Source organism: Bombina bombina, chromosome 6, assembly GCF_027579735.1.
Source record: "Bombina bombina isolate aBomBom1 chromosome 6, aBomBom1.pri, whole genome shotgun sequence".
In the NCBI taxonomy this organism is placed as follows: Eukaryota; Metazoa; Chordata; class Amphibia; order Anura; family Bombinatoridae; genus Bombina; species Bombina bombina.
In genome coordinates, this window is record NC_069504.1 from 275,273,502 (window position 1) to 275,297,633 (window position 24,132).

The 24,132-nt window shown below is 57.7% G+C and overlaps 1 protein-coding gene across 1 annotated transcript in view; it reads left to right on the plus strand.

Annotated features, from left to right (window-relative positions):
- Window positions 1–24,132, plus strand: part of HELB (DNA helicase B) — a 518,950-nt gene that overhangs the window by 165,835 nt on the left and 328,983 nt on the right. The window contains exon 9 of the mRNA XM_053719225.1: window positions 4,038–4,179. Within this exon, the coding sequence (XP_053575200.1) occupies window positions 4,038–4,179 (142 nt within the window). The remainder of the gene's footprint in view (window positions 1–4,037; window positions 4,180–24,132) is intronic.

The window sequence follows — 24,132 nt, forward strand, 5'->3', positions numbered from 1 at the left end:
CCCCGATCCGGGACCGGATCTGGTAGTGCGTAGACTTTCCTTCTTCGCTCAGGCTTGGGTTCAATATGTTCAGGATCCCTGGGTAATAGAAATAGTGTACCAGGGATACAAACCAGAGGCAGGTTTCTACTTTCAAGATTATCTGCAGACCAGACAAAGTGAGAGGCGTTCTTACACTGCGTAGGAGACCTCTCCACCCTGGGAGTGATCTTTCCCGTTCCAGTACAGGAACAGGGTTGGGGTTTTTATTCCAATCTGTTCGTGGTTCCCACAAAGGAGGGAACCTTCAGACCAATTTTAGATCTCAAGAGTCTAAACAAATTTCTCAGGGTACCGTCCTTCAAGATGGAAACTATTCGTTCCATTCTTCCCTTGATCCAAGAGGGTCAATTTATGACAACAGTGGATTTAAAGTACCTACATGTTCCTATTCACAGGGATCATCACAAGTTCCTAAGGATTGCCTTTCTGGACAAATACTTCCAGTTCGTGACTCTTCCTTTCGGTCTTGCCACAGCTCCCAGAATTTTCACAAAGGTTCTGGGATCGCTGTTGGCGGTGCTTCGGTCACGGGGCATTGCAGTGGCACCCTATCTGGACGACATCCTAGTCCCGGCGTCATCCTTTCAACAAGCAGGATCCCACACGGACATGGTGTTATCCTTCCTACAATCTCACGGGTGGAAGGTAAATTTGGAAAAGAGTTCCTTAGTCCCAAATACAAGGGTAACTTTCTTGGGTACCATAATAGATTCCCTGTCTATGAAGATTTTTCTGACAGAAGTCAGGAAATCAAAGATTATCGATACTTGTCTATTCCTTCAGTCCACTCCTCGGCCGTCAGTGACTCAGTACATGGAGTTAATCAGGCTGATGGTGGCAGCAATGGATATCATCCCGTTTGCTCGGTTCCACCTCAGACCTCTGCAGTTAAGCATGCTCAGGCAATGGAACGGAGATTATGCGGATTTGTCTCCTTGAATACTACTGGAGCAGGAGAAAAGGGATTCTCTTCAATGGTGGTTGTCTCTGGATCATCTCTCCCAGGGAACCTGCTTTCGCAGACCTTCTTGGGTGATTGTGACAACAGACGCCATCCTTCTAGGGTGGGGAGCAGTCTGGGGCTCCCTAAAGGCTCAGGGAGTTTGGACTCAGTCAGAGTCTGTTTTTCCTATAAACATTTCGGAACTGATAGTGATCTTCAATGCTCTTCTGGCCTGGCTCCAGTTAGCCTCGGTCCGGTTTATCAGGTTCCAGTCGGACAACATAACTTCAGTGGCTTACATCAATCATCAGGGAGGAACGAGGAGTTCCTTAGCGATGACCGAGGTAGCCAAAATAATCCAGTGGGCGGAAGCCCACTCTTGCTGTCTGTCGGCGATCCACATCCCAGGGATGGACAACTGGGAGGCGGATTTCCTGAGCAGGCAGATCTTACATCCAGGGGAGTGGGAACTCCATCCGGAAGTGTTCTCCAACCTGATTTTCAAGTGGGGTCAGCTGGAATTGGATCTCATGGCAGCCCCACAGAATGCCAAGCTCCTGAGATACGGGTTGAGGTCCATGGACCCCCAGGAGGAGCTGATAGATGCCCTGGCGGTCCCTTGGACCTTCAGTCTAGCATACCTATTTCCTCCGTTTGCTCTTCTTCCTCGGGTCATTGCTCGAATCAAGCAGGAGAGGGCATCGGTGATCGTCATAGCACCGGCTTGGCCTCGTAGGATTTGGTATGCAGATCTGGTGGACATGGCATCTCTGCCACCTTGGAGACTTCAATTGAGGAAGGACCTTCTAATACAGGGACCCTTCCTTCACCCAAATCTAGTTTCTCTGAAGCTGACTGCTTGGAGATTGAACGCTTAATTTTATCCAAGCAGGGTTTTTCTGACTCGGTCATAGAGACCATGATTCAGGCTCGTATGCCTGTCACTAGAAAGATTTACCATAAGATATGGCGTAAATATCGCTACTGGTGTGAATCCCAGGGTTTCTCATGGAGTAGAGTTATGATTCTGAGAATTTTGTCCTTTCTCCAAGAGGGTTTGGAGAAAGGATGATCGACAAGTTCCCTAAAGGGTCAAATCTCTGCCTTATCTAATTTGTTACACAAACGTCTGGCAGAGATTCCAGATGTACAATCTTTTTGTCAGGCCCTGGTCAGGATCAGACCTGTGTTCAAACCAGTTACTCCTCCATGGAGTCTGAATTTAGTTCTTAAGGTTCTTCAAGGGGTTCCGTTTGAGCCTATGCATTCCTTAGATATTAAGTGGTTATCTTGGAAAGTTTTATTTCTTGTTCTTGTTGCTATTTCTTCTGCTCGTGTCAGAGCTCTCGGCATTGCAGTACGAGTCCCTTTACCTTATTTTTCATTCTGACAAGGTAGTTCTATGTACTAAATTAGGATTTCTTCCTAAAATAGTTTCTGATCGGAACATTAATCAGGAGATTGTTGTTCCTTCTTTGTGTCCCAATCCTACTTCTCAGAAGGAACGACTTTGGCACAATTTGGACGTGGTTCGTGCTTTAAAGTTTTACCTGCAGACGACTAAGGATTTTCGTCAGTCTTCTGCATTGTTTGTTGTTTTCTCAGGGAAACGTAAGGGACAGAAAGCTATGGCTACTTCTCTTTCTTTTTGGCTGAAGAGTATCATACGTTTTGCATATGAGACTGCTGGATAGCAGCCTCCAGAGAGAGTTACGGCTCATTCCACGAGGGCTGTTGCTTCCTCATTGGCATTCAAAAATTAAGCTTCTGTGGAACAGATTTGCAAGGCTGCAACTTGGTCCTCTCTTCACACTTTTTCAAAATTCTACAAATTTAATACTTTTTCCTCGGCTGAGGCCGCTTTTGGGAGAAAGGTTCTTCAAGCAGTGGTGCCTTCCGTTTAGGTTCCCTTGTCCCTCCCGTATCATTTGTGTACTCTAGCTTGGGTATTGATTCCCATTAGTAATTAAGATGATCCGTGGACTCGTGTCATTAAAAAGAAAAGAAAATTTATGTTTACCTGATAAATTTATTTCTTTTTTGACACAATGAGTCCACAGCCCGCCCTGTTTTTTGTAAGAGACAGGTTGTTGGGTTTATAAACTTCAGACACCTCTGCACCTTATTACTTCCTTTCTCTCCTTGACTTTGGTTGAATGACTGGGTTGGGAGGGAAGTTAGGAGCTATTTAACAGCTTTGCTGTGGTGCTCTTTGTCGCCTCCTGCTGACCAGGAGGTGAATATTCCATTAGTAATTAAGATGATCCGTGGACTTAGCGTGTCAAAAAAGAAATACATTTATCAGGTAAGCATAAATTTTCTTTTTCTATGTATTGTACACCCTAGAAATTTATGTAAGAATTTATGGGTTTTTTATTTCATGTTGTGCTGTTTACCTATTTTTAGTTATTTCTATATTTTCCTAAAAAAAAAAAAAAAGCTATAGTTTATGTGTAGTGAAGGTAAAAAGTGAAATGGCTTAGCAGTGAAGGGATTCGTGACATTTTTGATCTTAAAGGGACCTAAAACAAGTTGGGATAGAGACAAAATGAATAGTATGTACTTTAATTACTTTACCTTTAAATTTATACTGCAGTGCCTTGCCATTAATCCTTTCCTTTAAGTTTCCAAATTGTACAGCTCTTAACTCCCCCCACACATTTCCTTCTATGGCTGTATCTATATCTACCTTTGCTTTGGTAGAATAAAGCCTTTAACACTCATCTGCTGGAGCATGCCTAGAAGCTAATAAGCAGCAGTGAAATACAATGCCTGTGTTTGTGATGCTAAACACTGATAAGGGGGTGGATCAGGCTACTCCAGACAGCATGGCTATGTAAGTCATTTTGCTTATTTTTGAAAATTATTTTAAAATACTTGCCAGCAATTTTTAAAAATCTTTTTATGCAAACTATTTTTTACTTAATTAGCTTTTTAGGATATGCTCAGATAACATGTTTTATGGCACTTTAAGAATATTATTTTATTTTCTATACGTGATGTAAATAAAAAGCATAAACCTGACATACTTACGACTTTCTTAATTTTACAGGTGATGTCCGACAACTTCCTAGTATTGAGCCTGGAAATCTACTTGCTGACATTTTTAAAAGGCTTGACTCCATGCAGTGGGCTATTGAGCTTCGAACAAATCACAGAGCAGAATCCCAACTTATTGTAGACAATGCAGCAGAGTAAGTATTGTGTGTAATCATGCCTTGTCTCTTCATTCTTACAGAGAGGTGCTTTCAGAAGAATGGAGTCTATTCCACCAAATGAGCTGGACAAAGTGCCTTACATGGATTTTTGAATGGGGTTTTCACATTTGAAACAGAATATACCATTAATATTTAAAATAAAATGAATGAGCGAAACATAGATATGTCACACCTAAGAGGCCAAAATGTTTTAAAGTGTTTAGAGCTACTGCAAAAGAAAAGTCCAAAAATCATACTAAAATTTGCATGAGAAGCATTTTTTTCTCAAAGAAATAAAAACTTGGCACTAGGTGACTGGGAAAATGCAAGATAACTGGCTTTTTGTGGGTTTTTGAAAATTGAGTGAGATCTGCCCATGTGAGGGCAGCATTATATTTCACTCCTTGCCAACAAAATCCTGCTTGAATGTTACAAGCGTTGCAGCTCCCGCGCAGAATACAGTTGGCATTTGATAGGGTTGTGCAATGCGTGCAACTCCCTAGCAGGAATTTATCTATGTGTACTGCCAATTTGAGAATTCACTGATGCAAATTTGGCCTTTGGGATGATATTGTTTGTTCATTATAACTGTAGAACATGGCTATGGATAGAAGACGGGCAGGTTTCTGCACACACCAGAATTCATTCTTAGGGTATGAATCTTCAATATGGATAGGTGAGAGTCAAAATGTAACTGGCAACTATTAGTTATATACTGGGACTATTACCTTTTTCCAATATTTGATTTTGGTCTGATTGTATTTTGTGAGTCTCTCTCTCACTGTCTGTATGTCTGTTTCTCTCTCTTTCTCTGTCTCTCTTTCTCTGTCTCTCTCTGTCTCTCTTTCTCTCTCTTTGTCTGTCTCTCTCTGTCTCTCTTTCTCTCTCTCTGTCTCTCTCTGTCTCTCTTTCTCTCTCTCTGTCTCTCTTTCTCTCTCTCTGTCTCTCTCTCTCTCTCTGTCTCTCTCTCTGTGTGTCCCCCCTCTGTCTCTCTCTCTGTCTTCCCCTCTGTCTCCCTCTGTCTCTTTCTGTCTCTTTCTGTCTCTTTCTGTCTCTTTCTGTCTCTTTCTGTCTCTTTCTGTCTCTTTCTGTCTCTCTCTCTGTCTGACTCTCTGTCTGACTCTCTGTCTGACTCTCTGTCTGACTCTCTGTCTTTCTCTCTCTGTCTGTCTCTCCCTGTCTGTCTCTCCCTGTCTGTCTCTCCCTGTCTGTCTCTTTTATCTGTCTCTTTTATCTGTCTCTTTTATCTGTCTCTTTTATCTGTCTCTTTTATCTGTCTCTTTTATCTGTCTCTCTTGTCTGTCTCTCTATGTGTCTCTCTATGTGTCTCTCTATGTGTCTCCCTATTTGTCTCCCTATCTCTCTCCCTATCTGTCTCCCTATCTCTCTCCCTATCTCTCTCCCTATGTGTCTCCCTTATCTGTCTCCCTTATCTGTCTCCCTTATCTGTCTCCCTCCCTCCCTGTCTTCCTTATCTGTCTCTGTCTCCCTTGTCTCCCTCCCTTGTCTCCCTCCCTCGTCTCCCTCCCTCGTCTCCCTCCCTCGTCTCCCTCCCTCGTCTCCCTCCCTCGTCTCCCTCCCTCGTCTCCCTCCCTCCCTTGTCTCCCTTCCTCCCTCCCTTGTCTCCCTCCCTCCCTCCCTTGTCTCCCTCCCTCCCTTGTCTCCCTTCCTCCCTCCCTTGTCTCCCTTCCTCCCTCCCTTGTCTCCCTCCCTTGTCTGTCTCCCTCCCTCCCTTGTCTCCCACCCTCCCTCCCTTGTCTGTCTCCCTCCCTCCCTTCCCTCCCTCCCTTGTCTCCCTCCCTCCCCTGTCTGTCTCCCTCCCTCCCCTGTCTGTCTCCCTCCCTCCCTCCCCTCCCTCCCCTGTCTGTCTCCCTCCCTCCCCTGTCTCCCTCCCTCCCCTGTCTGTCTCCCTCCCTCCCCTGTCTGTCTCCCTCCCTCACTCCCTTGTCTGTCTCCCTCACTCCCTTGTCTGTCTCCCTCACTCCCTTGTCTGTCTCCCTCCCTCCCTTGTCTTCCTCCCTCCCTCCCTTGTCTCCCTCCCTCCCTCCCTTGTCTCCCTCCCTCCCTTGTCTGTCTCCCTCCCTCCCTTGTCTCCCTCCCTCCCTCCCTTGTCTGTCTCCCTCCCTCCCTCCCTCCCCTGTCTGTCTCCCTCCCTCCCCTGTCTCCCTCCCTCCCTCCCTCCCCTGTCTGTCTCCCTCCCTCCCCTGTCTGTCTCCCTCCCTCCCTTGTCTCCCTCCCTCCCTCCCTTGTCTGTCTCCCTCCCTCCCTTGTCTGTCTCCCTCCCTCCCTTGTCTGTCTCCCTCCCTTGTCTGTCTCCCTCCCTCCCTTGTCTCCCTCCCTTGTCTGTCTCCCTCCCTCCCTTGTCTCCCTCCCTTGTCTGTCTCCCTCCCTCCCTTGTCTCCCTCCCTCCCTTGTCTGTCTCCCTCCCTCCCTTGTCTCCCTCCCTCCCTTGTCTGTCTCCCTCCCTCCCTTGTCTGTCTCCCTCCCTCCCTTGTCTGTCTCCCTCCCTCCCTTGTCTGTCTCCCTCCCTCCCTTGTCTGTCTCCCTCCCTCCCTTGTCTGTCTCCCTCCCTCCCTTGTCTGTCTCCCTCCCTCCCTTGTCTGTCTCCCTCCCTCCCTTGTCTGTCTCCCTCCCTCCCTTGTCTGTCTCCCTCCCTCCCTTGTCTGTCTCCCTCCCTCCCTTGTCTCCCTCCCTCCCTCCCTTGTCTCCCTCCCTCCCTCCCTTGTCTCCCTCCCTCCCTTGTCTGTCTCCCTCCCTCCCTTGTCTCCCTCCCTCCCTTGTCTCCCTCCCTCCCTTGTCTCCCTCCCTCCCTTGTCTCCCTCCCTCCCTCCCTCCCTTGTCTCCCTCCCCTGTCTCCCTCCCTCCCCTGTCTGTCTCCCTCCCTCCCCTGTCTGTCTCCCTCCCTCCCTTGTCTCCCTCCCTCCCTTGTCTCCCTCCCTCCCTTGTCTCCCTCCCTCCCTCCCTCCCTTGTCTCCCTCCCTCCCTCCCTCCCTTGTCTCCCTCCCTCCCTCCCTTGTCTCCCTCCCTTGTCTCCCTTGTCTCCCTCCCTTGTCTCCCTCCCTCCCTCCCTTGTCTCCCTCCCTTGTCTCCCTCCCTCCCTCCCTTGTCTCCCTCCCTCCCTCCCTTGTCTCCCTCCCTCCCTCCCTTGTCTCCCTCCCTTGTCTCCCTCCCTCCCTTGTCTGTCTCCCTCCCTCCCTTGTCTCCCTCCCTCCCTCCCTCCCTCCCTTGTCTGTCTCCCTCCCTCCCTTGTCTCCCTCCCTCCCTCCCTCCCTCCCTCCCTTGTCTCCCTCCCTCGTCTCCCTCCCTCCCTTGTCTCCCTCCCTCCCTTGTCTCCCTCCCTCCCTCCCTCCCCTGTCTGTCTCCCTCCCTCCCCTGTCTGTCTCCCTCCCTCCCTTGTCTCCCTCCCTCCCTCCCTTGTCTCCCTCCCTCCCTCCCTCCCTTGTCTCCCTCCCTCCCTTGTCTCCCTCCCTCCCTTGTCTCCCTCCCTCCCTTGTCTCCCTCCCTCCCTTGTCTCCCTCCCTCCCTTGTCTGTCTCCCTCCCTCCCTCCCTTGTCTGTCTCCCTCCCTCCCTCCCTTGCCTCCCTCCCTCCCTTGTCTGCCTCCCTCCCTCCCTTGTCTGTCTCCCTCCCTCCCTTGTCTGTCTCCCTCCCTCCCTTGTCTTCCTCCCTCCCTTGTCTCCCTCCCTCCCTTGTCTCCCTCCCTTGTCTCCCTCCCTCCCTTGTCTCCCTCCCTCCCTCCCTTGTCTCCCTCCCTCCCTTGTCTGTCTCCCTCCCTCCCTTGTCTGTCTCCCTCCCTCCCTTGTCTGTCTCCCTCCCTTCCTTGTCTGTCTCCCTCCCTCCCTTGTCTGTCTCCCTCCCTTCCTTGTCTGTCTCCCTCCCTTCCTTGTCTGTCTCCCTCCCTCCCTTCCTTGTCTGTCTCCCTCCCTCCCTTGTCTGTCTGTCTGTCTCCCTCCCTCCCTTGTCTGTCTCCCTCCCTCGTCTGTCTCCCTCCCTTGTCTCCCTCCCTCCCTTGTCTCCCTCCCTCCCTTGTCTGTCTCCCTCCCTCCCTGTCTCCCTCCCTCCCTCCCTTGTCTGTCTCCCTCCCTTGTCTCCCTCCCTTGTCTCCCTCCCTTGTCTCCCTCCCTCCCTCCCTTGTCTCCCTCCCTCCCTCCCTCCCTTGTCTCCCTCCCTCCCTCCCTCCCTTGTCTCCCTCCCTCCCTCCCTTGTCTCCCTCCCTCCCTTGTCTCCTCCTCCCTCCCTTGTCTCCCTCCCTCCCTTGTCTCCCTCCCTCCCTTGTCTCCCTCCCTCCCTTGTCTCCCTCCCTCCCTTGTCTGTCTCCCTCCCTTGTCTGTCTCCCTCCCTCCCTCCCTCCCTCCCTTGTCTGTCTCCCTCCCTCCCTCCCTTCCCTCCCTCCCTCCCTTCCCTGCCTCCCTCCCTCCCTTGTCTGTCTCCCTCCCTCCCTTGTCTGTCTCCCTCCCTCCCTTGTCTGTCTCCCTCCCTCCCTTGTCTCCCTCCCTTCCCTCCTCCCTTGTCTCCCTCCCTCCCTCCCTTGTCTCCCTCCCTCCCTTGTCTCCCTCCTTCTCCCTCCCTCCCCCTTGTCTCCCTCCCTCCCTTGTCTCCCTCCCTCCCTTGTCTGTCTCCCTCCCTCCCTTGTCTGTCTCCCTCCCTCCCTTGTCTGTCTCCCTCCCTCCCTTGTCTGTCTCCCTCCCTCCCTTGTCTGTCTCCCTCCCTCCCTTGTCTGTCTCCCTCCCTCCCTTGTCTGTCTCCCTCCCTTCCTTGTCTGTCTCCCTCCCTTCCTTGTCTGTCTCCCTCCCTTCCTTGTCTGTCTCCCTCCCTTCCTTGTCTGTCTCCCTCCCTCCCTTCCTTGTCTGTCTCCCTCCCTCCCTTGTCTGTCTGTCTCCCTCCCTCCCTTGTCTGTCTCCCTCCCTCGTCTGTCTCCCTCCCTTGTCTCCCTCCCTCCCTCCCTTGTCTCCCTCCCTCCCTTGTCTGTCTCCCTCCCTTGTCTGTCTCCCTCCCTCCCTCCCTTGTCTGTCTCCCTCCCTCCCTTGTCTGTCTCCCTCCCTCCCTCCCTTGTCTGTCTAGTCTGTCTCCCTCCCTCCCTTGTCTGTCTAGTCTGTCTCCCTCCCTCCCTTGTCTGTCTAGTCTGTCTCCCTCCCTCCCTTGTCTGTCTAGTCTGTCTCCCTCCCTCCCTTATCTGTCTCCCTCCCTCCCTTGTCTGTCTCCCTCCCTCCCTTGTCTGTCTCCCTCCCTCCCTTGTCTGTCTCCCTCCCTCCCTCCCTTGTCTCCCTCCCTCCCTTGTCTCCCTCCCTCCCTTGTCTCCCTCCCTCCCTTGTCTCCCTCCCTCCCTCCCTTGTCTCCCTCCCTCCCTCCCTTGTCTCCCTCCCTCCCTCCCTTGTCTGCCTCCCTCCCTCCCTTGTCTGTCTCCCTCCCTCGCCTGTCTCCCTCCCTCCCTTGTCTGTCTCCCTCCCTCCCTTGTCTGTCTCCCTCCCTCCCTCGTCTGTCTCCCTCCCTCCCTCCCTTGTCTGTCTCCCTCCCTCCCTCCCTTCTCTGTCTAGTCTGTCTCCCTCCCTCCCTTGTCTGTCTCCCTCCCTCCCTTGTCTGTCTCCCTCCCTCCCTTGTCTCCCTCCCTCCCTTGTCTCCCTCCCTCCCTTGTCTCCCTCCCTCCCTTGTCTCCCTCCCTCCCTTGTCTCCCTCCCTCCCTTGTCTCCCTCCCTCCCTCCCTTGTCTCCCTCCCTCCCTCCCTCCCTTGTCTGTCTCCCTCCCTCCCTTGTCTGTCTCCCTCCCTCCCTTGTCTGTCTCCCTCCCTCCCTTGTCTGTCTCCCTCCCTCCCTTGTCTGTCTCCCTCCCTCCCTTCTCTGTCTCCCTCCCTCCCTTGTCTGTCTCCCTCCCTCCCTTCCCTCCCTCCCTCCCTTGTCTCCCTCCCTCCCTCCCTTGTCTCCCTCCCTCCCTCCCTTGTCTCCCTCCCTCCCTTGTCTCCCTCCCTCCCTCCCTTGTCTCCCTCCCTCGTCTCCCTCCATCCCTTGTCTCCCTCCCTCCATCCCTTGTCTCCCTCCCTCCCTTGTCTCCCTCCCTCCCTCCCTTGTCTCCCTCCCTTGTCTCCCTCCCTCCCTTGTCTCCCTCCCTCCCTTGTCTCCCTCCCTCCCTCCCTCCCTTGTCTCCCTCCCTTGTCTCCCTCCCTCCCTCCCTTGTCTGTCTCCCTCCCTCCCTCCCTGGTCTGTCTCCCTCCCTCCCTCCCTTGTCTGTCTCCCTCCCTCCCTCCCTTGTCTGTCTCCCTCCCTCCCTCCCTTGTCTGTCTCCCTCCCTCCCTCCCTTGTCTCCCTCCCTCCCTCCCTTGTCTGTCTCCCTCCTTCCCTTGTCTGTCTCCCTCCTTCCCTTGTCTGTCTCCCTCCCTCCCTTGTCTGTCTCCCTCCCTCCCTTGTCTGTCTGTCTCCCTCCCTCCCTTGTCTGTCTGTCTCCCTCCCTCCCTCCCTTGTCTGTCTCCCTCCCTCCCTCCCTTGTCTGTCTCCCTCCCTCCCTCCCTTGTCTGTCTCCCTCCCTCCCTCCCTTGTCTGTCTCCCTCCCTCCCTCCCTTGTCTGTCTCCCTCCCTCCCTCCCTTGTCTGTCTCCCTCCCTCCCTCCCTTGTCTGTCTCCCTCCCTCCCTCCCTTGTCTGTCTCCCTCCCTCCCTCCCTTGTCTGTCTCCGTCCCTCCCTCCCTTGTCTCCCTCCCTCCCTCCCTTGTCTCCCTCCCTCCCTTGTCTCCCTCCCTCCCTTGTCTCCCTCCCTCCCTTGTCTCCCTCCCTCCCTTGTCTCCCTCCCTCCCTTGTCTCCCTCCCTTGTCTCCCTCCCTCCCTTGTCTCCCTCCCTCCCTTGTCTCCCTCCCTCCCTTGTCTGTCTCCCTTCCTTGTCTGTCTCCTTCCCTCCCTTGTCTGTCTCCCTCCCTCCCTCCCTTGTCTGTCTCCCTCCCTCCCTCCCTTGTCTGTCTCCCTCCCTCCCTCCCTTGTCTGTCTCCCTCCCTCCCTTGTCTGTCTCCCTCCCTCCCTTGTCTGTCTCCCTCCCTCCCTTGTCTGTCTCCCTCCCTTGTCTGTCTCCCTCCCTCCCTTGTCTGTCTCTCTCCCTCCCTCCCTCCCTCCCTTGTCTCCCTCCCTCCCTCCTCTCCCTCCCTCCCTTGTCTGTCTCCCTCCCTCCCTTGTCTGTCTCCCTCCCTCCCTTGTCTGTCTCCCTCCCTCCCTTGTCTGTCTCCCTCCCTCCCTTGTCTGTCTCCCTCCCTCCCTTGTCTGTCTCCCTCCCTCTCTGTCTGTCTGTCTCCCTCTCTGTCTGTCTGTCTCCCTCTCCTGTCTCCCTCCCTCCCTTGTCTGTCTGTCTCCCTTGTCTGTCTGTCTCCCTTGTCTGTCTCCCTCCCTCCCTTGTCTGTCTCCCTCCCTCCCTTGTCTGTCTCCCTCCCTCCCTTGTCTGTCTCCCTCCCTCCCTTGTCTGTCTCCCTCCCTCCCTTGTCTGTCTCCCTCCCTCCCTTGTCTGTCTCCCTCCCTCCCTTGTCTGTCTCCCTCCCTCCCTTGTCTGTCCCTCCCTCCCTTGTCTGTCTCCCTCCCTCCCTTGTCTGTCTCCCTCCCTCCCTTGTCTGTCTTCCTCCCTTGTCTCCCTCCCTCCCTCCCTTGTCTGTCTTCCTCCCTTGTCTGTCTCCCTCCCTTGTCTGTCTCCCTCCCTCCCTTGTCTGTCTCCCTCCCTCCCTTGTCTGTTTCCCTCCCTCCCTAGTCTCCCTCCTTGTCTCCCTCCCTTGTCTCCCTCCCTCCCTCCCTTGTCTGTCTCCCTCCCTCCCTTGTCTCCCTCCCTCCCTTGTCTCCCTCCCTCCCTTGTCTCCCTCCCTCCCTCCCTCCCTTGTCTCCCTCCCTCCCTCCCTCCCTTGTCTCCCTCCCTCCCTCCCTTGTCTGTCTCCTTCCCTCCCTTGTCTCCCTCCCTCCCTCCCTCCCTCCCTTGTCTGTCTCCCTCCCTCCCTTGTCTCCCTCCCTCCCTTGTCTCCCTCCCTCCCTCCCTTGTCTCCCTCCCTCCCTCCCTTGTCTCCCTCCCTTGTCTCCCTCCCTCCCTCCCTTGTCTCCCTCCCTCCCTTGTCTCCCTCCCTCCCTTGTCTGTCTCCCTCCCTCCCTTGTCTGTCTCCCTCCCTCCCTTGTCTGTCTCCCTCCCTCCCTTGTCTGTCTCCCTCCCTCCCTGTCTGTCTCTCTCCCTCTCTGTCTGTCTGTCTCCCTCTCTGTCTGTCTGTCTCCCTCTCTGTCTGTCTGTCTCCCTCTCTGTCTGTCTGTCTCCCTCTCTCTGTCTGTCTCCCTCTCTGTCTGTCTGTCTCCCTCTCTGTCTGTCTGTCTCCCTCTCTGTCTGTCTGTCTCCCTTGTCTGTCTGTCTGTCTCCCTTGTCTGTCTGTCTGTCTCCCTCCCTCCCTTGTCTGTCTCCCTCCCTCCCTTGTCTGTCTCCCTCCCTCCCTTGTCTGTCTCCCTCCCTCCCTTGTCTGTCTCCCTCCCTCCCTTGTCTGTCTCCCTCCCTCCCTTGTCTGTCTCCCTCCCTCCCTTGTCTGTCTCCCTCCCTCCCTTGTCTGTCTCCCTCCCTCCCTTGTCTGTCTCCCTCCCTCCCTTGTCTGTCTCCCTCCCTCCCTTGTCTGTCTGTCTGTCTCCCTCCCTCCCTTGTCTGTCTCCCTCCCTCCCTTGTCTGTCTCCCTCCCTCCCTTGTCTGTCTCCCTCCCTCCCTTGTCTGTCTCCCTCCCTCCCTTGTCTGTCTCCCTCCCTCCCTTGTCTGTCTCCCTCCCTCCCTTGTCTGTCTCCCTCCCTCCCTTGTCTGTCTCCCTCCCTCCCTTGTCTGTCTCCCTCCCTCCCTTGTCTGTCTCCCTCCCTCCCTTGTCTCCCTCCCTCCCTTGTCTCCCTCCCTCCCTTGTCTCCCTCCCTCCCTTGTCTGTCTCCCTCCCTCCCTTGTCTGTTTCCCTCCCTCCCTTGTCTCCCTCCCTTGTCTCCCTCCCTTGTCTCCCTCCCTCCCTTGTCTCCCTCCCTCCCTCCCTCGTCTCCCTCCCTCGTCTCCCTCCCTCCCTCGTCTCCCTCCCTCCCTCCCTTGTCTCCCTCCCTCCCTCCCTTGTCTCCCTCCCTCCCTTGTCTCCCTCCCTCCCTCCCTCCCTCCCTTGTCTCCCTCCCTCCCTCCCTCCCTCCCTTGTCTCCCTCCCTCCCTTGTCTCCCTCCCTCCCTCCCTTGTCTCCCTCCCTCCCTCCCTTGTCTCCCTCCCTCCCTTGTCTCCCTCCCTCCCTTGTCTCCCTCCCTCCCTCCCTTGTCTCCCTCCCTCCCTTGTCTCCCTCCCTCCCTCCCTCCCTTGTCTCCCTCCCTCCCTCCCTTGTCTCCCTCCCTCCCTCCCTCCCTTGTCTCCCTCCCTCCCTCCCTTGTCTGTCTCCCTCCCTCCCTTGTCTGTCTCCCTCCCTCCCTCCCTCCCTTGTCTGTCTCCCTCCCTCCCTTGTCTGTCTCCCTCCCTCCCTTGTCTGTCTCCCTCTCTGTCTGTCTGTCTCCCTCTCTGTCTGTCTGTCTCCCTCTCTGTCTGTCTTTCTCCCTCTCTGTCTGTCTGTCTCCCTCTCTGTCTGTCTGTCTCCCTCCCTCTCTGTCTCCCTCCCTCCCTCCCTCTCTGTCTGTCTGTCTCCCTCCCTCTCTGTCTCCCTCCCTCCCTCTCTGTCTGTCTGTCTCCCTCCCTCTCTGTCTGTCTGTCTCCCTCCCTCTCTGTCTGTCTGTCTCCCTCTCTGTCTGTCTGTCTCCCTCTCTGTCTGTCTGTCTCCCTTGTCTGTCTGTCTGTCTCCCTTGTCTGTCTGTCTGTCTCCCTCCCTCCCTTGTCTGTCTCCCTCCCTCCCTTGTCTGTCTCCCTCCCTCCCTTGTCTGTCTCCCTCCCTCCCTTGTCTGTCTCCCTCCCTCCCTTGTCTGTCTCCCTCCCTCCCTTGTCTGTCTCCCTCCCTCCCTTGTCTGTCTCCCTCCCTCCCTTGTCTGTCTCCCTCCCTCCCTTGTCTGTCTCCCTCCCTCCCTTGTCTCCCTCCCTCCCTCCCTCCCTTGTCTCCCTCCCTCCCTCCCTTGTCTCCCTCCCTCCCTCCCTCCCTTGTCTCCCTCCCTCCCTCCCTTGTCTGTCTCCCTCCCTCCCTTGTCTGTCTCCCTCCCTCCCTCCCTCCCTTGTCTGTCTCCCTCCCTCCCTTGTCTGTCTCCCTCCCTCCCTTGTCTGTCTCCCTCTCTGTCTGTCTGTCTCCCTCTCTGTCTGTCTGTCTCCCTCTCTGTCTGTCTTTCTCCCTCTCTGTCTGTCTGTCTCCCTCTCTGTCTGTCTGTCTCCCTCCCTCTCTGTCTCCCTCCCTCCCTCCCTCTCTGTCTGTCTGTCTCCCTCCCTCTCTGTCTGTCTCCCTCCCTCTCTGTCTGTCTGTCTCCCTCCCTCTCTGTCTGTCTGTCTCCCTCCCTCTCTGTCTGTCTGTCTCCCTCTCTGTCTGTCTGTCTCCCTCTCTGTCTGTCTGTCTCCCTTGTCTGTCTGTCTGTCTCCCTTGTCTGTCTGTCTGTCTCCCTCCCTCCCTTGTCTGTCTCCCTCCCTCCCTCCCTTGTCTGTCTCCCTCCCTCCCTTGTCTGTCTCCCTCCCTCCCTTGTCTGTCTCCCTCCCTCCCTTGTCTGTCTCCCTCCCTCCCTTGTCTGTCTCCCTCCCTCCCTTGTCTGTCTCCCTCCCTCCCTTGTCTGTCTCCCTCCCTCCCTTGTCTGTCTCCCTCCCTCCCTTGTCTCCCTCCCTCCCTTGTCTGTCTCCCTCCCTCCCTTGTTTGTCTCCCTCCCTCCCTCCCCTGTTTATCTCCCTCCCTTGTCTCCCTCCTTGTCTCCCTCCCTTGTCTCCCTCCCTTGTCTCCCTCCCTTGTCTCCCTCCCTTGTCTCCCTCCCTCGTCTCCCTCCCTCCCTGTCTGTCTGTCTCCCTCTCTGTCTGTCTGTCTCCCTCTCTGTCTGTCTGTCTCCCTCTCTGTCTGTCTGTCTCCCTCTCTGTCTGTCTGTCTCCCTCTCTGTCTGTCTGTCTCCCTCTCTGTCTGTCTGTCTCCCTCTCTGTCTGTCTGTCTCCCTCTCTGTCTGTCTGTCTCCCTTGTCTGTCTGTCTGTCTCCCTCCCTCCCTTGTCTGTCTCCCTCCCTCCCTTGTCTGTCTCCCTCCCTCCCTTGTCTGTCTCCCTCCCTCCCTTGTCTGTCTCCCTCCTTCCCTTGTCTGTCTCCCTCCCTCCCTTGTCTGTCTCCCTCCCTCCCTTGTCTGTCTCCCTCCCTCCCTTGTCTGTCTCCCTCCCTCCCTTGTCTGTCTCCCTCCCTCCCTTGTCTGTCTCCCTCCCTCCCTTGTCTCCCTCCCTCCCTTGTCTCCCTCCCTCCCTTGTCTGTCTCCCTCCCTCCCTTGTCTGTTTCCCTCCCTCCCTTGTCTCCCTCCTTGTCTCCCTCCCTTGTCTCCCTCCCTTGTCTCCCTCCCTTGTCTCCCTCCCTCGTCTCCCTCCCTCCCTTGTCTCCCTCCCTCCCTCCCTCGTCTCCCTCCCTCGTCTCCCTCCCTCCCTCGTCTCCCTCCCTCCCTCCCTTGTCTCCCTCCCTCCCTCCCTTGTCTCCCTCCCTCCCTTGTCTCCCTCCCTCCCTCCCTCCCTCCCTCCCTTGTCTCCCTCCCTCCCTCCCTCCCTCCCTTGTCTCCCTCCCTCCCTTGTCTCCCTCCCTCCCTCCCTTGTCTCCCTCCCTCCCTCCCTTGTCTCCCTCCCTCCCTCCCTTGTCTCCCTCCCTGTCTCCCTCCCTCCCTCCCTTGTCTCCCTCCCTCCCTCCCTTGTCTCCCTCCCTCCCTTGTCTCCCTCCCTCCCTCCCTCCCTCCCTTGTCTCCCTCCCTCCCTCCCTTGTCTGTCTCCCTCCCTCCCTTGTCTGTCTCCCTCCCTCCCTCCCTTGTCTGTCTCCCTCCCTCCCTCCCTTGTCTGTCTCCCTCCCTCCCTCCCTTGTCTGTCTCCCTCCCTCCCTCCCTTGTCTGTCTCCCTCCCTCCCTTGTCTGTCTCCCTCCCTCCCTTGTCTGTCTCCCTCCCTCCCTTGTCTGTCTCCCTCCCTCCCTTGTCTGTCTCCCTCCCTCCCTTGTCTCCCTCCCTCCCTTGTCTGTCTCCCTCCCTCCCTTGTCTCCCTCCCTCCCTTGTCTGTCTCCCTCCCTCCCTTGTTTGTCTCCCTCCCTCCCTTGTCTCCCTCCCTCCCTTGTCTGTTTCCCTCCCTCCCTTGTCTCCCTCCTTGTCTCCCTCCCTTGTCTCCCTCCCTTGTCTCCCTCCCTTGTCTCCCTCCCTTGTCTCCCTCCCTCGTCTCCCTCCCTCCCTTGTCTCCCTCCCTCGTCTCCCTCCCTCCCTCCCTCGTCTCCCTCCCTCCCTCCCTCGTCTCCCTCCCTCCCTCGTCTGTCTCCCTCCCTCCCTCCCTTGTCTCCCTCCCTCCCTCCCTTGTCTCCCTCCCTCCCTCCCTCCCTCCCTTGTCTCCCTCCCTCCCTTGTCTCCCTCCCTCCCTTGTCTCCCTCCCTCCCTCCCTCCCTCCCTTGTCTCCCTCCCTCCCTCCCTTGTCTCCCTCCCTCCCTTGTCTCCCTCCCTCCCTCCCTTGTCTCCCTCCCTCCCTCCCTTGTCTCCCTCCCTCCCTCCCTTGTCTCCCTCCCTCCCTCCCTTGTCTCCCTCCCTCCCTCGTCTCCCTCCCTCCCTTGTCTCCCTCCCTCCCTCCCTTGTCTCCCTCCCTCCCTTGTCTCCCTCCCTCCCTCCCTTGTCTCCCTCCCTCCCTTGTCTCCCTCCCTCCCTCCCTTGTCTCCCTCCCTCCCTCCCTTGTCTCCCTCCCTCCCTCCCTTGTCTGTCTCCCTCCCTTGTCTGTCTCCCTCCCTCCCTTGTCTGTCTCCCTCCCTCCCTTGTCTGTCTCCCTCCCTCCCTTGTCTGTCTCCCTCTCTGTCTGTCTGTCTCCCTCTCTGTCTGTCTGTCTCCCTCTCTGTCTGTCTGTCTCCCTCTCTGTCTGTCTGTCTCCCTCTCTGTCTGTCTGTCTCCCTCTCTGTCTGTCTGTCTCCCTCTCTGTCTGTCTGTCTCCCTCTCTGTCTGTCTGTCTGTCTCCCTCCCTCTCTGTCTGTCTCCCTCCCTCCCTCTCTGTCTGTCTGTCTCCCTCTCTGTCTGTCTCCCTCCCTCTCTGTCTGTCTGTCTCCCTCCCTCTCTGTCTGTCTGTCTCCCTCCCTCCCTCTCTGTCTGTCTCCCTCCCTGTCTGTCTGTCTGTCTCCCTCCCTGTCTGTCTGTCTGTCTCCCTCCCTCTCTGTCTGTCTGTCTGTCTGTCTCCCTCTCTGTCTGTCTGTCTCCCTCTCTGTCTGTCTGTCTCCCTCTCTGTCTGTCTGTCTCCCTCTCTGTCTGTCTGTCTGTCTCCCTCTCTGTCTGTCTGTCTCCCTACCTCTCTGTCTGTCTGTCTCCCTCTCTGTCTGTCTCCCTCTCTGTCTCCCTCCCTCTCTGTCTGTCTGTCTGTCTGTCTCTCTGTCTGTCTGTCTGTCTCCCTCCCTCTCTGTCTGTCTGTCTCCCTCCCTCTCTGTCTGTCTGTCTCCCTCCCTCTCTGTCTGTCACCCTCCCTCCCTCTCTGTCTGTCTGTCTCCCTCTCTGTCTGTCTGTCTCCCTACCTCTCTGTCTGTCTGTCTCCCTCTCTGTCTGTCTCCCTCTCTGTCTCCCTCCCTCTCTGTCTGTCTGTCTGTCTCTCTGTCTGTCTGTCTCCCTCCCTCTCTGTCTGTCTGTCTCCCTCCCTCTCTGTCTGTCTCCCTCCCTCCCTCTCTGTCTGTCTGTCTCCCTCCCTCCCTGTCTGTCTGTCTGTCTGTCTGCCTCCCTCTCTGTCTGTCTGTCTCCCTCCCTCTCTGTCTGTCTGTCTGTCTCCCTCCCTCTCTGTCTGTCTGTCTCCCTCTCTGTCTGTCTCCCTCCCTCCCTCTCTGTCTGTCTGTCTCCCTCCCTCTCTGTCTGTCTCCCTCCCTCTCTGTCTGTCTGTCTCCCTCCCTCTCTGTCTGTCTGTCTCCCTCCCTCTCTGTCTGTCTGTCTCCCTCCCTGTCTGTCTGTCTGTCTCCCTCCCTGTCTGTCTGTCTCCCTCCCTCTCTGTCTGTCTGTCTGTCTGTCTCCCTCTCTGTCTGTCTGTCTCCCTCTCTGTCTGTCTGTCTCCCTACCTCTCTGTCTGTCTGTCTCCCTCTCTGTCTGTCTCCCTCTCTGTCTCCCTCCCTCTCTGTCTGTCTGTCACCCTCCCTCTCTGTCTGTCACCCTCCCTCCCTTGTCTGTCTCCCTCCCTTGTCTCCCTTCCTCCCTCCCTTGTCTCCCTCCCTCCCTCCCTTGTCTCCCTCCCTCCCTCCCTTGTCTCCCTCCCTCCCTTGTCTCCCTCCCTCCCTCCCTTGTCTCCCTCCCTCCCTCCCTTGTCTGTCTCCCTCCCTTGTCTCCCTCCCTCCCTCCCTTGTCTGTCTCCCTCCCTCCCTCCCTCCCTTGTCTGTCTAGTCTGTCTCCCTCCCTCCCTCCCTTGTCTGTCTAGTCTGTCTCCCTCCCTCCCTTATCTGTCTCCCTCCCTCCCTTGTCTGTCTCCCTCCCTCCCTCCCTTGTCTCCCTCCCTCCCTTGTCTCCCTCCCTCCCTTGTCTCCCTCCCTCCCTTGTCTCCCTCCCTCCCTTGTCTCCCTCCCTCCCTCCCTCCCTTGTCTCCCTCCCTCCCTCCCTTGTCTCCCTCCCTCCCTTGTCTGTCTCCCTCCCTCCCTTGTCTGTCTCCCTCCCTCCCTTGTCTGTCTCCCTCCCTCCCTTGTCTGTCTCCCTCCCTCCCTCGTCTGTCTCCCTCCCTTGTCTCCCTCCCTTGTCTCCCTCCATCCCTTGTCTCCCTCCCTCCCTCCCTTGTCTGTCTCCCTCCCTCCCTCCCTCCCTTGTCTGTCTAGTCTGTCTCCCTCCCTCCCTTATCTGTCTCCCTCCCTCCCTTGTCTGTCTCCCTCCCTCCCTTGTCTGTCTCCCTCCCTCCCTTGTCTGTCTCCCTCCCTCCCTTGTCTGTCTCCCTCCCTCCCTTGTCTGTCTCCCTCCCTCCCTTGTCTGTCTCCCTCCCTCCCTTGTCTGTCTCCCTCCCTCCCTTGTCTGTCTCCCTCCCTCCCTTGTCTGTTTCCCTCCCTCCCTTGTCTGTTTCCCTCCCTCCCTTGTCTGTTTCCCTCCCTCCCTTGTCTCCCTCCTTGTCTCCCTCCTTGTCTCCCTCCTTGTCTCCCTCCCTTGTCTCCCTCCCTTGTCTCCCTCCCTTGTCTCCCTCCCTCGTCTCCCTCCCTCCCTTGTCTCCCTCCCTTGTCTCCCTCCCTCCCTTGTCTCCCTCCCTTGTCTCCCTCCCTTCCCTCCCTCCCTCCCTTGTCTCCCTCCCTCCCTCCCTCCCTTGTCTCCCTCCCTCCCTTGTCTCCCTCCCTCCCTCCCTTGTCTCCCTCCCTCCCTCCCTTGTCTCCCTCCCTCCCTCCCTTGTCTCCCTCCCTCCCCTCCCTCCCTCGTCTCCCTCCCTCCCTCCCTTGTCTGTCTCCCTCCCTCCCTTGTCTGTCTCCCTCCCTCCCTTGTCTGTCTCCCTCCCTCCCTTGTCTGTCTCCCTCCCTCCCTTGTCTGTCTCCCTCCCTCCCTTGTCTGTCTCCCTCTCTGTCTGTCTGTCTCCCTCTCTGTCTGTCTGTCTCCCTCTCTGTCTGTCTTTCTCCCTCTCTGTCTGTCTTTCTCCCTCTCTGTCTGTCTGTCTCCCTCTCTGTCTGTCTGTCTGTCTCCCTCCCTCTCTGTCTGTCTCCCTCCCTCCCTCTCTGTCTGTCTGTCTCCCTCCCTCTCTGTCTGTCTCCCTCCCTCCCTCTCTGTCTGTCTTTCTCCCTCTCTGTCTGTCTGTCTCCCTCTCTGTCTGTCTCCCTCTCTGTCTGTCTCCCTCCCTCCCTCTCTGTCTGTCTGTCTCCCTCCCTCTCTGTCTGTCTCCCTCCCTCTCTGTCTGTCTGTCTCCCTCCCTCTCTGTCTGTCTGTCTGTCTCCCTCCCTCTCTGTCTGTCAATCTCCCTCCCTCTCTGTCTGTCTGTCTGTCTCCCTCCCTGTCTGTCTGTCTGTCTCCCTCCCTGTCTGTCTGTCTGTCTGTCTCCCTCCCTCTCTGTCTGTCTCCCTCCCTCTCTGTCTGTCTGTCTCCCTCCCTCTCTGTCTGTCTGTCTCCCTCTCTGTCTGTCTGTCTCCCTACCTCTCTGTCTGTCTGTCTCCCTCTCTGTCTGTCTGTCTCCCTACCTCTCTGTCTGTCTGTCTCCCTCTCTGTCTGTCTCCCTCTCTGTCTCCCTCCCTCTCTGTCTGTCTGTCTCTCTGTCTGTCTGTCTGTCCCCCTCCCTCTCTGTCTGTCTGTCTCCCTCCCTCTCTGTCTGTCACCCTCCCTTCCTTGTCTGTCTCCCTCCCTTCCTTGTCTGTCTCCCTCCCTCCCTTCCTTGTCTGTCTCCCTCCCTCCCTTCCTTGTCTGTCTCCCTCCCTCCCTTGTCTGTCTGTCTCCCTCCCTCCCTTGTCTGTCTCCCTCCCTCGTCTGTCTCCCTCCCTTGTCTCCCTTCCTCCCTCCCTTGTCTCCCTCCCTCCCTCCCTTGTCTCCCTCCCTCCCTTGTCTCCCTCCCTCCCTTGTCTCCCTCCCTCCCTTGTCTGTCTCCCTCCCTCCCTCCCTTGTCTGTCTCCCTCCCTTGTCTCCCTCCCTCCCTCCCTTGTCTGTCTCCCTCCCTCCCTCCCTTGTCTGTCTAGTCTGTCTCCCTCCCTCCCTTGTCTGTCTAGTCTGTCTCCCTCCCTCCCTTGTCTGTCTAGTCTGTCTCCCTCCCTCCCTTATCTGTCTCCCTCCCTCCCTTGTCTGTCTCCCTCCCTCCCTTGTCTGTCTCCCTCCCTCCCTTGTCTCCCTCCCTCCCTTGTCTCCCTCCCTCCCTTGTCTCCCTCCCTCCCTTGTCTCCCTCCCTCTCTCCCTCCCTCCCTCCCTTGTCTCCCTCCCTCCCTCCCTTGTCTCCCTCCCTTGTCTCCCTCCCTCCCTTGTCTGTCTCCCTCCCTCCCTCGTCTGTCTCCCTCCCTCCCTCGTCTGTCTCCCTCCCTCCCTTGTCTGTCTCCCTCCCTCCCTTGTCTGTCTGTCTCCCTCCCTTGTCTGTCTCCCTCCCTTGTCTGTCTCCCTCCCTTGTCTGTCTCCCTCCTTTGTCTCCCTCCCTCCCTTGTCTCCCTCCCTCGTCTCCCTCCCTCCCTTGTCTCCCTCCCTCGTCTCCCTCCATCCCTTGTCTCCCTCCCTCCCTCCCTCCATCCCTTGTCTCCCTCCCTCCCTTCCCTCCCTTGTCTCCCTCCCTTGTCTCCCTCCCTCCCTCCCTTGTCTGTCTCCCTCCCTCCCTTGTCTGTCTCCCTCCCTCCCTTGTCTGTCTCCCTCCCTCCCTCCCTTGTCTCCCTCCCTCCCTTGTCTGTCTCCCTCCCTCCCTCCCTTGTCTGTCTCCCTCCCTCCCTCCCTTGTCTGTCTCTCTCCCTCCCTCCCTCCCTCCCTTGTCTGTCTCCCTCCCTCCCTCCCTTGTCTGTCTCCCTCCCTCCCTCCCTTGTCTGTCTCCCTCCCTCCCTCCCTTGTCTGTCTCCCTCCCTCCCTTGTCTGTCTCCCTCCCTCCCTTGTCTCCCTCCCTCCCTTGTCTCCCTCCCTCCCTTGTCTGTCTCCCTCCCTCCCTTGTCTGTCTCCCTCCCTCCCTCCCTTGTCTGTCTGTCTCCCTCCCTCCCTTGTCTGTCTCCCTCCCTCCCTCCCTTGTCTGTCTCCCTCCCTCCCTCCCTTGTCTCCCTCCCTCCCTCCCTCCCTCCCTTGTCTCCCTCCCTCCCTTGTCTCCCTCCCTCCCTCCCTTGTCTCCCTCCCTCCCTTCCTTGTCTCCCTCCCTCCCTTGTCTCCCTCCCTCCCTTCCTTGTCTGTCTCCTTCCCTCCCTTGTCTGTCTCCCTCCCTCCCTTGTCTGTCTCCCTCCCTTGTCTGTCTCCCTCCCTCCCTTGTCTGTCTCCCTCCCTCCCTTGTCTGTCTCCCTCCCTCGTCTCCCTCCCTCCCTCCCTCCCTCCCTCGTCTCCCTCCCTCCCTCCCTCCCTCGTCTCCCTCCCTCCCTCCCTCGTCTCCCTCCCTCCCTTGTCTGTCTCCCTCCCTCCCTTGTCTCCCTCCCTCCCTCCCTTGTCTCCCTCCCTCCCTCCCTTGTCTGTCTCCCTCCCTCCCTTGTCTGTCTCTCTCCCTCTCTGTCTGTCTCCCTCTCTGTCTGTCTGTCTCCCTTGTCTGTCTCCCTCCCTCCCTTGTCTGTCTCCCTGTCTCCCTTGTCTGTCTCCCTCCCTCCCTTGTCTGTCTCCCTCCCTCCCTTGTCTCCCTCCCTCCCTCCCTTGTCTCCCTCCCTCCCTCCCTTGTCTGTCTCCCTCCCTCCCTTGTCTGTCTCCCTCCCTCCCTTGTCTGTCTCCCTCCCTCCCTTGTCTGTCTCCCTCCCTTGTCTGTCTCCCTCCCTCCCTTGTCTGTCTTCCTCCCTTGTCTGTCTTCCTCCCTTGTCTGTCTTCCTACCTTGTCTGTCTTCCTCCCTTGTCTGTCTCCCTCCCTTGTCTCCCTCCCTCCCTTGTCTGTCTCCCTCCCTCCCTTGTCTGTTTCCCTCCCTCCCTTGTCTCCCTCCCTCCCTTGTCTCCCTCCTTGTCTCCCTCCCTTGTCTCCCTCCCTCCCTTGTCTCCCTCCCTCCCTTCCTTGTCTGTCTCCTTCCCTCCCTTGTCTCCCTCCCTCCCTCCCTCCCTTGTCTGTCTCCCTCCCTCCCTTGTCTCCCTCCCTCCCTTGTCTCCCTCCCTCCCTCCCTTGTCTCCCTCCCTCCCTCCCTTGTCTCCCTCCCTCCCTCCCTCCCTTGTCTCCCTCCCTCCCTTGTCTGTCTCCCTCCCTCCCTTGTCTGTCTCCCTCCCTTGTCTGTCTCCCTCCCTTGTCTGTCTCCCTCCCTCCCTTGTCTGTCTCCCTCCCTCCCTTGTCTGTCTCCCTCCCTCTCTGTCTGTCTCCCTCCCTCTCTGTCTGTCTGTCTCCCTCTCTGTCTGTCTGTCTCCCTCTCTGTCTGTCTGTCTCCCTCTCTGTCTGTCTGTCTCCCTCCCTCCCTTGTCTGTCTCCCTCCCTCCCTTGTCTGTCTCCCTCCCTCCCTTGTCTGTTTCCCTCCCTCCCTTGTCTGTCTCCCTCCCTCCCTTGTCTGTCTCCCTCCCTCCCTTGTCTGTCTCCCTCCCTCCCTTGTCTGTCTCCCTCCCTCCCTTGTCTGTCTCCCTCCCTCCCTTGTCTGTCTCCCTCCCTCCCTTGTCTGTCTCCCTCCCTCCCTCCCTTGTCTGTCTCCCTCCCTCCCTCCCTTGTCTGTCTCCCTCCCTCCCTCCCTTGTCTGTCTCCCTCCCTCCCTCCCTCCCTTGTCTGTCTCCCTCCCTCCCTTGTCTGTCTCCCTCCCTCCCTTGTCTGTCTCCCTCCCTTGTCTGTCTCCCTCCCTCCCTTGTCTGTCTCCCTCCCTCCCTTGTCTGTCTCCCTCCCTCCCTTGTCTGTCTCCCTCCCTCCCTTGTCTCCCTCCCTCGTCTCCCTCCCTCGTCTCCCTCCCTCGTCTCCCTCCCTCGTCTCCCTCCCTCGTCTCCCTCCCTCGTCTCCCTCCCTCGTCTCCCTCCCTCGTCTCCCTCCCTCCCTCGTCTCCCTCCCTCCCTCGTCTCCCTCCCTCCCTTGTCTCCCTCCCTCCCTCCCTTGTCTCCCTCCCTCCCTCCCTTGTCTCCCTCCCTCCCTCCCTTGTCTCCCTCCCTCCCTCCCTTGTCTCCCTCCCTCCCTCCCTTGTCTCCCTCCCTCCCTTGTCTCCCTCCCTCCCTCCCTTCCTCCCTCCCTTGTCTCCCTCCCTCCCTCCCTCGTCTGTCTCCCTCCCTCCCTTGTCTGTCTCCCTCCCTCCCTCCCTTGTCTCCCTCCCTCCCTCCCTTGTCTCCCTCCCTTGTCTCCCTCCCTCCCTCCCTCCCTTGTCTCCCTCCCTCCCTCCCTTGTCTCCCTCCCTCCCTTGTCTCCCTCCCTCCCTCCC